The sequence below is a fragment of the Marmota monax genome, unplaced genomic scaffold, assembly GCF_021218885.2.
Source record: "Marmota monax isolate L192 unplaced genomic scaffold, Marmota_monax_Labrador192_F-V1.1 WCK01_AAM20220418_F8-fsc00249, whole genome shotgun sequence".
Taxonomy (NCBI): domain Eukaryota; kingdom Metazoa; phylum Chordata; class Mammalia; order Rodentia; family Sciuridae; genus Marmota; species Marmota monax.
The window spans coordinates 1088898-1101728 of record NW_026694242.1 but is presented as its reverse complement, the minus strand read 5'-3'; the positions used below and the strand labels follow the sequence as shown (position 1 = coordinate 1101728).

Here is a 12831-nt window from a genome sequence, read left to right as displayed (position 1 = left end):
GCCTCAGACTCCTGGGCTCAAGCGATCCTCCTGCCTCAGCCTCCCCAGGAGCTCAGACTACGGGTGGCCGCCACTGCACCCACAACGTTCCTGTTTCAAATCAATCATGTGGACCCAGTGTCATATCAGTTGGCAAACGAGGAAGAATGACGTAGGAGGTCTCGCGGTATCAAATAAAAATGGTGGATGTCCTTAGACCTGGATGCACACCGTGGAGGTGCCAGGGAGAGAAGAGACAAACCAGCCCCGGGTCCCAGAGCACTCCTGAACCCACTGGCCAGCAAAGCCCAAGTGTCACTTGTGTGTCCCCAACCTATGTGGACCCACACCTGCTGTTACCCCCTTGCTGCATTTTGGATCTGGAATGTCTCCCAGAGGCCCCTGTGCTGCAGGCTTCTGTGATGCTCTTGGGAAATGGAGGAGTCTTCGGGAGGTGGGGCCTAGCGAGAGGCAGTTAGGTCATTGGGGGCGTGTCCCTCACAGCATCATTGGGACCCCTATTCCCCTTCTCTCTGCACCTCCTGCTGTCTCGAGGTGAGCAGCTTCCTCTGCCACTGGCTCCCACCATGATGAACCTGCCACCCCAGGCCCAAAGCTACAGGGCCCACCAACCAGGGCCTGAAATCTCTGCCACTGGGAGCCGAAAGAAACCTTTCCTCTTCATAAGCTATTTATCTCAGGTATTTTGTCACAGTGACCAACAACCAATTGGCACATCGCTCCATCCCACTGAACTATGATTTCCATAGAAAAGTTGTCCCTGGGTATCCTCGGGGGGTTAGGTCCAGGACCCCCACAGAGACCTAAAACGTCACATGTTCAATTCCCTTCTGTAGAATGGCTAAGTATTTGCACAGAACCTAAGCGCATCCTCCTGCATTCTTTAATGACTTGTAACACCTCAAGACAAAGTAGATGCTGTTAAATTGTGATACCAGCTGGGCACGGTGGTGCACACCTGGTATCGCGGAGGCTGAGGCAGGAGGATGGCAAGTTAGAGGCCAGCCTCAGCTACTTAGCAAGGTCCTGCCCCTGTCTCTAAATAAAATAGAAAAAAGGGCTGGGGACGGGGCTCAGTGGCTGAGCACCCCTGGGTTTAATCCCTGAGACCAAAACCAAAGAAAAATAGTGTTCCTGTTCCCTGTTTGGTTAATTTTGGGGTGGGCGCCATAACGTGGCCTTTCTTAGCTTCTGTGGCTCTAAGGACGCTGTGTGTCCCCTCAGGGATCTTTACTCGGCTGTTACTTACTTTTTGGTGCTTCCTGCTTTGCGGGGAAATCCGTTTAGCGTGGCGATGATGACACCTAAACCCCTTGTCCCCGTGACACCTTGTCCCCCTGTTCTGCTGGCTTTCAGATCGCCACGAGGTCATCTCCAAGGAGATCCTGGAGCTGGACCCTTGGGAGAACCAGTGGAATGTGGTGGCCGTCAACGTCCTCATGCACGACAGCTATGACGTGTGCCTGGTGGCCAGGATGAACCCCCGGGACCTCATCCCGCCACCCTCGGACCTGGTGGAGGAAGACGGTGGGCACCGAGGCCTGTGAGGCTGCCGGGCCTCTGCTGGGCCTCCTGCAGATCACCCCGCCCTCCGGCAGGTCGCAGCTGAGGGCGGCATGTTGTCATGTGTTGCGCGCATAGTGACCTCTGTGCAGAGCAGCGTGTGCTGGGCGCCGGGAGCCGGAGGACGAGGGTCTTCCCGCTGACAGGGTAGAGGAGGTAGGAGAGGAAGAATGGTCCCACGGTGACGTCACGGGAAAGGCCGTGCAAAGGTCCTGAGGCAGGGAAGTCCACAAACAGCGCAGCCAGGAACAGCCCTGGCAAGAAGGACGCTGCCCGCCAGCCGCCCCCTGGGCTCCAGTGTGGGGACATGGAATCGCCCGCTTCCGCCCACAGTGGAGCTCAATGAGTGACCCCTCGAATGTATTTTAGGGGTGACATTTTAAATGACACGGGAAGTCCATCCGTGTTCCCAGAAGCCGGGCAGATGCGTCCGGGTAGCTGTTCCTCTGCGGCTCCTTCCGGCGCTGCCCAGGGCTCCTGGGTCAGTCGGTGACTTCCCTGGGGTGTTTCCGGCGCAGGCTGTGACAGTCGGGACCGTCCTCCTGTGACCCCGCAGCTGCTGGCCCTGGCAGGAGAGGCAGCCCCGTGAAGGAGCCTGTTGGGAATCTGTTTGTGCCCCCGGAAAAGGGGGACCCAGGAGGCTCAGTGTGGGCTGTCCCCAAGGAAGACCCTAGGAAGGCAGGGGCCAGGTCTGTCTCTTCAGGGTTGTCCCCAGAGTGTTGTCCTACCTGACACCTGGGTAGCCAGAAGGGGACAGACTTCTAAGACACAGGGCTTAGTCTGTGAGTGGGTCTGTGACTCGAAATGAGCTCATTCTAGCCAGGCCGGTGGCCCACGCCTGTCATCCCAGCAGCTGGGGAGGCTGAGGCAGGAGGACCGAAAGGTGGAGGCCAGCCTCAACAACTAGTGAAGCCTTGAGCAACTCAGCCAGACCCTGTCTCTAAATAAAATATAAACAGGGGCTGGACGGGCTCAGGGGTTAAGTGTCCCTGGGTTCAATCCCTGACGCCAAAAGAAACGTCCCTTCTGCTCCCGACTGGAGGGTCACACTCTGCCACTTCCTTTTCTACTGTGAGGCCGCCTGCTCCTTTGGTCAGTCTGGGCTGAGGATCAGCTTCCGGGGGCCTCCACACCCCCAGGTTCCCTGTCTGGGAACCCCTGCTCTTATCCCCCCTGGAACATTCTGGAAGCCTCCCCCTTGTCCTGGGTCCGGGAGGCCTTGCTGGAGGATCCTTGGTGCAACAACTCTGCTCAGCACCTGCAGTGCACAGGGCTCCCCCGGGTGTCCTCCTCCTGCCCTGGAGGATGGAGGGGAAAGACCTAAGCTGTGCCCAGGAGCCGGCCTGGAGGGGGAGGCCGAGGCCGCACCGGGGCTCCGAGAAGCGCCAGAGCAGCAAATAGCCTGTCGCTGTGACGTCGTCGTCGTCGTCGTCATTATTATTATTATTTATTTATTTTTGGTCCCAGAGATTGAACCCAGGGGTGTGTAACCCCTGAGCCCCGTCCCCAGCCCTTTTGATATTTTATTTAGAGACAGGGTCTCGCTGAGTTGCTAAGTGACTGAGGCTGGCCTCCAGTTTGCAATCCTCCTGCCTCAGCCTCCTGAGCTGCTGGGGTGACAGGTGTGCGCCCCCCGCCCAGCGCGTTGTTATTATTTTGATGAGCATTTCCCCAAAGTGTACACAGCAGGACCCGATGGGCCAGGGGGTTTCTTAGGATTCCAGAAAGGGACCCGCATTAGAGATGGTCCTTGACTCCCCAGGGCCCGGTGCTTGGCCCCCGGGGCCGGTGAGCTGGGTTCCTCCTGTGGGAGAAGGCAGGGTGATGGCCAGTGGGCACTTTGGGGGCAGCACAGGTGAGACCGTCCCCACCCGCGAGAGGTGGTGCGGTGCTGTCCCCAGCAAGGCCTCACCTGGGCAGCGTCACAATGGAACTTTCCAGAAAGTGCTGAGGGAAGACAGAGCAGGGTCAATGGCCCCCGCCTGGAGGTCAGAGGGCAGCTGCCCAAACTGGCCAGAGGCAGAATCTCCCGGCCTTGTCCCACGGGCCTCCTGGCTCCCCTCATCCCTGCTTGCTTGGCGCTTCCCTGAAGCCTGTGCTGCTTCTAGTCTGACTTCCATCCTAACATTAAAAAGCAACCCGTCCCCGCGCCCCTGCGCTCGGCATTGTCAGGGCTCAGCCTGGGCCCTTCTGTGGTCCCGACCCTGCAGGGCTCTTCTGAGACTCCTGGTCTTTGCGACACACAGTGGGGACGTCATCTGAATGCTGGGGCGAACCCAAGCCCTGCAGCTGCCACCAGGTCTGGGCCCACCCACCGTGGTCAGGTGGCTTCAGTGAAGGCAAGTGCTTCAACTGCAAACGTGCACAATAAATCTCTGCTGGTGACACGGACGCGGGCCTTTGGGCTTCACTGGGGCCCGAGTTTCATTTGAAGGAGGGCGAGGGGGGTGGGGGCAGGAGACTCCGCAGAGGTCTGAACCCAGACTTGGAGCCGTGGGCACTATGATTGGTAGGTGGGAGGCTGTGGCTCTCCTCCTGTAAATTAAAATTAAGTTCCACCTTGAAGGACACACCCCAGTAACCTAACCTCCTCGCCCCAGGTTCCGCCCCAATAACCTGACCTCCTCGCCCCAGGTCCCGCCTCCTGAGGGTTCACTACCTCCCAGTGGCACCACAGGGCAGTGACAGAATCTTCAACGCCCAGGCCTCTGGGGACACTTAAGCTTCAAACCATGACACCACCATAAAGTCAAACCCTGAGTCAGATAATCCTGCTGCGTAAGAGAACGGTCCAGTTACCGTCAGCAGGGGGTGTTGCAGGGACAGATGGGGCCGGGCACCCAAGGCAGCAGGGGACAGTTTTCCTTGGCTGCAGCCAGGCTCAGTGGGCACAGCTTCTGCTGCCATCACTGGGTCCCCTGAACCCCGAGTTCAGGGAGTTTCAGATCATCACACCCAGCATGTGGGGGGCGCTCAGAGGTCACATAAAGAGGTTTCCTCTCCCTGTCGTGGGCAGGTTGACCCCTCAAGGCCAGCACCTGAGGAGGGGAGCCACTTCTCCCCTCTTTCCTCCCCTGCAGCTGTCACCAGGAGCCCAGGTGGTCACTTCTGTCATCTTAGGAACGGAGACATGTCTGTGAGGCCCAGCTCAGGGCCAGAGGCCAGTTGGCACATTGCTACAAACTACTACACTGGACACGTGTTTGTGAGAAGCTAGTCGGGGGGCGTCCAGCACCTGGGGTGCCCATTTCTTCCCGGCCAGTGGCCAATAAGACAGGGTGACACGAAAACAGGGAGTTTACCCACCCTGAACTCGTCGCTGACAGTCCTCAGATCAGCCCTGGTGAAGATTCTAGGACAAGGTCAGCTCAGACTTTCTGTGGAGGGGGAGGCCACTACAGGGGGACCAACTGTACAAGAAAATGGCCCAGAAAGTGGAGCTAAAAAGACATGGAAGCAGCTGGTTACTGTGGCCCGCGCCTGTCGTCCCCGTTACTTGGGAGGCTGAGGCAGGAGGATCGAAAGTTGGAGGCCAGCCTCAGCCATGGTAAGGCCCTAAGCAGCTCAGGGAGACCCTGTCTCTAAATAAAATACAGAATAGGGCTGGGAGGGGGCTCTGGGGCTGACTGCCCGTGAGTTAAATCAAAAAAAAAAAAAAAAAAGATAATTTAAGGTAAATCATAAGAAAGGGGTGGTCAGAGGTCTGGAAGTTTCTTAGCATAATGGACTCTCTGGGCAGATGGGCCCAGGCCGACCAGGGCCCCCTGAGCTAACAAGGAGCCGCCCTGCGGTCAGAGGTCAGCTGCGTCAGGCCTGGGAGAGGCCCCCGGGCTCTGATCACAGCGGCTCCTGCTACTTGTTCAGAGACCCCCTGTGGCCAGGGAGGCCAAAGGTCCAAGAAGAAGAAGGACCGTCACTAATTGGCCACCAACTGACTTCTGATCATTTGCTGTGTGACAAACCATCAGAGTCGGATGGAACTCCGTGTGGCGGGGGGGCCTCGGGCTGCTGCTCTCCTGGGCCTACTGCCGACATGACCAGGTCAGGTCCCTGTCACCCCTGGTCAGGGGGTGGGGACAGGAAACCTCCATCTGTCAGGGCCTAAGGAATGGCTTTACCCAGAAAGCCCTGCTCTCTGCCTAGATTTGTGTGTGTGTGTGTGTGTGTGCACGCGCCAGGGATTGAACCCAGGGTTGCTTCACCCCTGAGCCCCGTCCCCAGCCCTTTTTCTATTTTATTTAGAGACAGGGTCTCACTGAGTTGTTGAGGCTGGCCTCCACCTTGCGGTCCTCCTGCCTCAGCCTCCCGAGCCTCTGGGATGACAGGCGTGGCCACCACACCTGGCTAGCAAGCTTTACGTGAACTCTGCCTAAAGCCGTCTCTGGCTCCCGTAAGCTGGCCCCAGTAGGTCACACCCACTTCCAGAACTTTCTTTGGCCTCTCTATGCAGGAATGAGGGGTGGATCCTCAGGGAGCCAGACCTGGCCCCAGAGCTCCAGGGCTGTTCCCACATGGAAGCTTCCAGGGTCTGGAACTGTCCTGCCCCTTCTCAGACACCAATAGCCCCAAGCCGGGCAGTGGGGGCCACCCTGGGGCACCCAGGAAGTGGGACGCAGCCGTTACGCTGGGTGCCCAGGTCTTCCTGTACCACTGACCCTGCAGCCGTGCACTGCCCTTGCTCTGGGAGCCATGTCCTCTTCCATAAATGAGCAATAGTGATATCTGTACTAGGCAGCGTGTCGTGACTGTGACAAAACACCCGAGATAAACAACTTATAAAGAAGAAAACAATTTTTTGCTCCTAGTTTCAGATATTGAAGTCTTTGGTTGGTTGGCTCCATGCTTTGGGAGTCTTTGTGTTTTGGGGTTCCCCCATCAGGTCAGGGAGCAAACCTGCCGACCTCCTGGCTCCCAGGAAGCCAAGAGAGGCAGAAAGGGACCCAATCCCATGTCCCTTCAAAGCCAGGCCTCCAATGGCCTCACTTCTTCTGGGATCCGCCTCCTGACATTTCCGCCACCTTGTGGGCTGGCATCCAAGCCATGGACTTTGGGGTGGGGGGGGGGGACATTTAAGTTCCAAACCACAGCCAGGTGCCAGGGTGCACATCTAGGATCCCAGCGGCTCTGGAGGCTGAGGCAGGAGGATTGGAAGTTGGAGGCCAGCCTCAGCAACTTAGCGAGGTCCTGTGTCAAAATTTAAAAATAAATAAATAAATAAAAAGGGGCCCGTGGTTAAGTGCACCTGGGTTCAGTCCCTGGTACCAAAAAAAAAAAAAAAATTATGAACATCATAAATACACGGCTCTGCTAAACCCAGTGCCCCCCGTGGTGAGCAGGAAGTAGGACTGCTGGTCCCTGAGCTGTGGGGTGCAACCGGGACCCAGCCCTCAGCCAGCACCTTGGCCCAGGGTGTCTTGGTTCTGATCTGGCCCTCTCCAGGTCAGCTGCATCAGGGGACAGAGCAGGGAGGGATTTCAGCAACTTCAGCTCAGCTGGGGACACTGTGAGGGACAGTTCTTGCTGCACAGCTGCTGTCAGGGGAGCTGATTGTCACATGTGACTGAAGTTCCACTTCCCTGCCAAATCCTGTTTCTGCCTGTCCCTTGCCAAAAAAAAAAGTTGCTTAACCCCTGAGCCCCGTCCCCAGCCCTTTTTCTACTTTATTTAGAGACAGGGTCTCCCTGAGTGGCTTAGGGCCTTGCTAAGTGGCTGAGGCTGGCCTCCACCTTGTGATCCTCCTGCCTTGGCCTCCCAAGTCTGTGATTACCCAGGGCTCGGGGCCTGGAGGGCCCTGGTCCCTCTAAAACCAGGACAAACCAGCTGCCGTCAGAATCTGAACTTGAACTTGAGATGGGGGGTGGGGTCCAGCCCTTCGGAAGGTACGAAATTATTGTCCCCACTGGACACCTGGGACTGCAGTCCCTGCCCTGCACCTCATCAGGTCCAGTGCTGGCAGAGGCCACAGTCCCAGGGAGCAAGGGCCACCCCATTCACTGCGGCTCCTCCCTGTCCCCGGGGTCTCATTCTGCCCCAGCTACTGTCCTGCAAGTCTGATTTTCCTGGGGCTAAAATTCCGTCTCAGGTGGCCCTCCCTGGGCCACCTGCCCATCTGCTCCTTGCAGGGTGGCCTTCCTGCAGAGCGCGCGGTCCCCACCGAGTGACACAGCCAGCAGGGCGCAGGGGTCAGTGGAGCAGCCCCGCCCCCTGGTGGCCAAATGGAGCATGGCAGGCGCTTCCTGCGATGGAGCATTCCGACACCCCAGGATGCCACCCGCGCCCAGGGCAGGGAGCCCATCGGGCAGCTGCAGAACTTGCTCAGGATACAGCTTGGGCCACCGAGATCAAAAGACACGACACCATGAGCGACAAAGTCCCCTTAGACATTATCTAGACACAAGATACGTAGAGAATGTCTACAGACAAAGCACAGGGGCGCTCCACTGTTATCCCAGTGGCTCGGGAGGCTGAGGCAGGAGGATTGCAAGATGGAGGCCAGCCTCAGCAACAGCGAGGCCCTGAGCAACTCAGCAAGACCCTGTCTCTAAGTAAAATATAAAATAGGGCTGGGGATGGGGCTCAGGGATCAAGAGTCCCTGAGTTCAAACCCCAGTACCAAAAAAGAATGGTGGCTTCCTGGAGGGGGACCTGGGGGAAGGAGGAGCAGGACCCCAAATGACCTTTTTTTCTTTTAAGTTGATCTATGTCAAGTATTTTGTCACAGTGACCAAAAGGGAGGCTGAGGCAGGAGGATTGAAAGGTGGAGGCCAGCCTCAGCAAGAGACCCTGTCTCTAAATAAAATATAAAAAAGGGCTGGGGTCTTTGCCACCATTCTTTAAAAATGCAATTCGTGCACCAGAGCCTATAGTTTGATAAGCCTTAGTTTATAGCAGTCGCCTGAGAACAGATTCCTAGCCCCTCCCCTGGCCAAAACCTCTGGGCCACAACTGCACAACTGAGGGGTGGGGACAGTGAGCCACTTCTCTAACTGCGACACCCTGACTTATGGCCGAGTGTGGGCTGGGGTCCTGGCTCTCATCCTCCTGGCTCACCTTTCCTAGAGTGGAATCTGCCCTGGGCACAAGAGAGGACCTTGGGTATAGAAGCCGAATGTCAGGGTACTGTGCCCAGGCAGAGCTTGTGGGCTGCGAATGGAATCCAAGTGGAGGGAGGGAGCCCTGGGCTCAGAACACCAACTAAATGTGAATTCCAGACAAGTGATGTGTCTTAGTATAAGTATATCCCAAACATTCTGTGGGATAGACTCATCCTGAGTCCCTTATCTGAAATCCACACTCAGCCAACCCAGGGTCTGCGACACACAGCCAGAGGCGGGTGAGGGCCAGGTGCAGAGGAGTGCTCACTTGTAGACCAAATCCGGCCCCTGCCTTCCTTTGTAAATAAAGTTTTATTGGAACACAAGACACCTCCACCCATTTATTACTATCTATGGCTGTTTTTGTGCTACAAAAGCAGAGCCAAGTAGCCACAGCTGAGACCCCATGGCCCCCAGATCCTGAAATATTTACTATCATCTGACCCTTGTAAAAAGATTTCTAGTCAGGCTCCGTGGTGCACACCCATCATCCCAGCAGCTTGGGAGGCTGAGGCAGGAGGATTGCTAGTTGGAGGCCAGCCTCACCAACAGTGAGGCCCTAAGCAACTCAGCAAGACCCTGTCTCTTAAAAGGGCTGCGGATGGAGCTCAGTGAACGAGTGCCCCCTGAGTTCAATCCCTGGTACCCCCCCCCCAAAAAAAAGAGAAAAAATTCTAGAAGGCGGTAGTAGCTATCCTTGGAGACTAGCTAGTGACTCTGGGGACTGGCCATGCTCTTCCTCTTGATCTCTGTGTGGCTGCATGTTGTGTTCACCTTGTAAAACACCCAGCTCTGACTCAGGACCTGCATTGGGGGGGGCCTCTTTTAGCAAAAATTTACCTGAAAAATTCTTTCTGTTCCTTCAAATGACCCCACCAAAATAGAATCTAAAATCAAAATGGCAGCAGGTGACCCTCAATGGACGACTGAATAAACACACTGTGGTACACACACCAGGGAGTCTCATTCAGCCATGAGGAGGAGGAAATTGTGTCCGTGAACTTGAGAAAGTTATGGTGACGGGGGTCTCACTCAGAGAGCCAAGGGCCGCAGGTTTTCTCTCAAATGTGGAAGCCAGAGAGGGAAAGAGGGGTGGGGGGGCAGGGATCTCTTAAAAATAGAAGGGAGGCCAGCCGAGGAAAGGGATCAGACAGATGGAGGGAGGGAAAGAGGAAATACCAGGGAATTTGAATTTCAGATAAGCATCAAGTAGTGCTTTTTTAGTATAAGTATATCCCAAATGTTAGGACGAGTATATCCCAAATGCTAGTATAAGTATATCCCAAATGTTAGTATGAGTATATCCCAAACGTTCTGTGGGATATACTTATCCTGAGTCCCTTCTCTGAAATCCCACTTTAACTGGGAGCCCTGTGTCTTACATCTGTAGAACTGAACCAGGGAACCCTGAGTTGGACCCTCAGGCCCAGCAGAAGACAGGGTGGTCTTGGTGGGGGGGTCCAGAAGGGAAAACTGGAAGCCCAGCCCCTCCCCCACTCAGCTCCCAAACAGCTAGGAAGCAGCCCTGCACCCCACCACCCAGCTCCACTGGGGAGTCCAGAAGGGCAGGCGAGAAGACTGGGAGGGAGAACTGGCCATCAGAATGGCCTCCGACTCCTCGACCGCATCTTGGCCGATGAGGACTTTGACGTGTACGGACTCATGGTAACTAAGCACTGAGCCAGATTTTGTGGTAACTCTATTTGGGTCATGGTGGAATTGGTGGGAAGACATAAGAAAGCTCCTTGTTAATGGTAGGAAGTCAGCAGAAAAGGTCTAAAGTTAAGTCTAGCCGTTGTAGCTGGTGCGGTGGCTCATGCCTATAATCCCAGCAGATTGGGAGGCTGAGGCAGGAGGATCTCGAGCTGGAGGCCAGCCTCAGCAACTTAGTGAGGCTGTGAGCAACCTAGTGAGACCCTGACTAAAAATAAAAAAATAAAACGGGCTGGGGATGTGAATCAGTGGTTAAAAGTCCTTGAGTTCAATCCCTGACACCAAACATAATAATTAAAATTTTAAAAAATCTAACAGTATGATAGAAGCATGTCACACAGAGGCACAGACAAGAAAAAAAATGATTATGATTTCCTTTGAGCAATGGGGTCTGAACAGGAGTTCCTGATTTTCAGTTTAAGATACATAAAACTTGTATTACCTGCATAATATTAGCTAAATTAAAAAATAAAATCACTGGGGTGGGGCTGTGGCTCAGTGGTAGAGCACTTGCCTAGCAGGTGAGAGGCACTGGGTTCGATTCTCAGTACCACATAAATAAATAAATAAAGGTACTGTGTCCATCTACAACTAAAAATATTTAAAAAATAAATGAAACAAAATCACTGATCTTCTAGCACAATGAAAAACTAACTCCAGGGGGTGGGGCTGGAGAGACAAGACATTTCACTGAACACTGAAAAGGACACACGGGTGTCAAATAAGCATTTGAAAAGATAATCAACACCAGGAGCAGTGGCTCACTCCTGTCATCCCAAGTGGCTCAGGAGGCTGAGGCAGGAGGATCTCAAGTTGGAGGCCAGCCTCAGTCACTTAGTGAGGCCCTGAGCAACTCAGTGAGACCTCGTCTCTAAATAAAATATTAAAAAATGGCTGGGGGCTGGGTTGTGGCTTGGTGATAGTCTTGCCTAGCATGCTTGAGGCCCTGAGTTGGATCCTCAGCACCACATAAATGTAAAATATTGTCTCCCCTTAAAACTAAAATATCCATCTTGAGAAAAATGGCTGGGGATGTGGCTCAGTGGTTAAGCACCCTGGGTTCAAAGCCCAGGACCACGGGGTGGGTAGAGGGAGGAACAAGAGAAGGGCTAAGGTTGTAGCTCAGTGGTAAAGCACTTGACTAGTTTGAGAACCTGTTTACACCTAGCCATGAAGCAAAAAAAAAAAAAAAAAAAAAATCTGTGACTTGTGGATCAGCTGAGGGTCACCCTAAGGCAGGAAACCTATATCCAAAAGCAGAGCTCAGAGGCAGAGAAACAGTATGACTGCAGTCCTCCTGGATCCAGCTTGACCTAAAGCCCACCTGCCCTTTTGGTTTAAGTGGATCTTTTATTTTATTGATTCATTTATTGATATGGGGTGTTGAGGATCGAACCCAGGACCTCACGCATGCCAGGCAAGTGCGCTACCACTGAGCCACAGCCCTAGCTCCAAAACAGGGAGTGCTGAAATCCATATGAGCATCCAGCATTGTCTGATTTCTTACATTGTTAATTCCGGGTGGTGGATGAGGTTTGTAATAGTAATCTTAATATTCCTTTTTCTTTTTTTGGTAGCAGGAATTGAACCCAGGGGCACTTAACCCCTGAGCCCGTCCCCAGCCCTTCTTATATTTTATTTAGAGACAGGGTCTTGCTGAGTTGCTTAGGGCCTTGCTAAGCTGAGACTAGCCTCCACCTTGCGATCCTCCTGCCTCAGCCTCCCAATCTGTTCGGCTTACAGGCGTGGGCCACACGCCTGACTTGTTTCTAATATTTTATAATATAATCTTAAGCTTTTAAAAACACTGCAGACCTACAATTTCCCAAAATAATCATGATGTGCTAACAACAGAGTGTCTTTTTTTTGGGGGGGGGGGTTACTGGGAATTGAACCAAGGATGCTTTACCACTTGAACCATACCCACAGACCTTTTTATTTCTTATTTTGAGACATGGTTTCATCAAGTTGCTTAAGACTTACTAAATGGCTGAGGCTGGCCTCAAACTCAGTATCCTCCTACCTTGGCCTCCAAAGTCACAGTGATTACAAGTATGTACCACGATTTATGTCCAGCAATAAAAGTTATCTTTTATTTTCTTTTTCTACCAGGAATTGAACCCCAGCCCTTTTTGTATTTTATTTACAGTCAGGATCTCACTAAGCTAATGAGGCTGGCTTTGGCTCACAAATCCTCCTGCCTCAGCCTCGGAGGATTATAGGCATGGATTACCTGTTGATGACAGGCATGTGCCACCAAGCCCTGCTCAAACTAGTGATTCTCCTAAAGCAAATCGTGTTTGTAAACCTACGCAACTTTCCAACAGTCCTTTCAGTGACACTCGTCAACCTGTCACAAACGTTTCCCAGATGTGCCATAACAAGAGGTCTAGTATCAACGGAACTTACATCCTACTATTAGTACCAACCAATGAGTTTGTGTTTAAAATATTTGAGCCAG

General features: G+C 53.8%; 1 protein-coding gene across 3 annotated transcripts in view; it reads left to right on the top strand.

Annotated features, from left to right (window-relative positions):
* Kbtbd12 (kelch repeat and BTB domain containing 12) overlaps positions 1-2361 on the top strand; it is a 31678-nt gene extending 29317 nt beyond the window's left edge. For all 3 annotated transcript variants that reach the window (XM_058586227.1, XM_058586228.1, XM_046466920.2), the window contains one exon: positions 1357-2361. In XM_058586227.1, coding sequence (XP_058442210.1) covers positions 1357-1479 — 123 coding nt within the window. In that variant the 3' untranslated portion in view covers positions 1480-2361. The remainder of the gene's footprint in view (positions 1-1356) is intronic.
* Positions 2362-12831: the final 10470 nt, after the last annotated feature.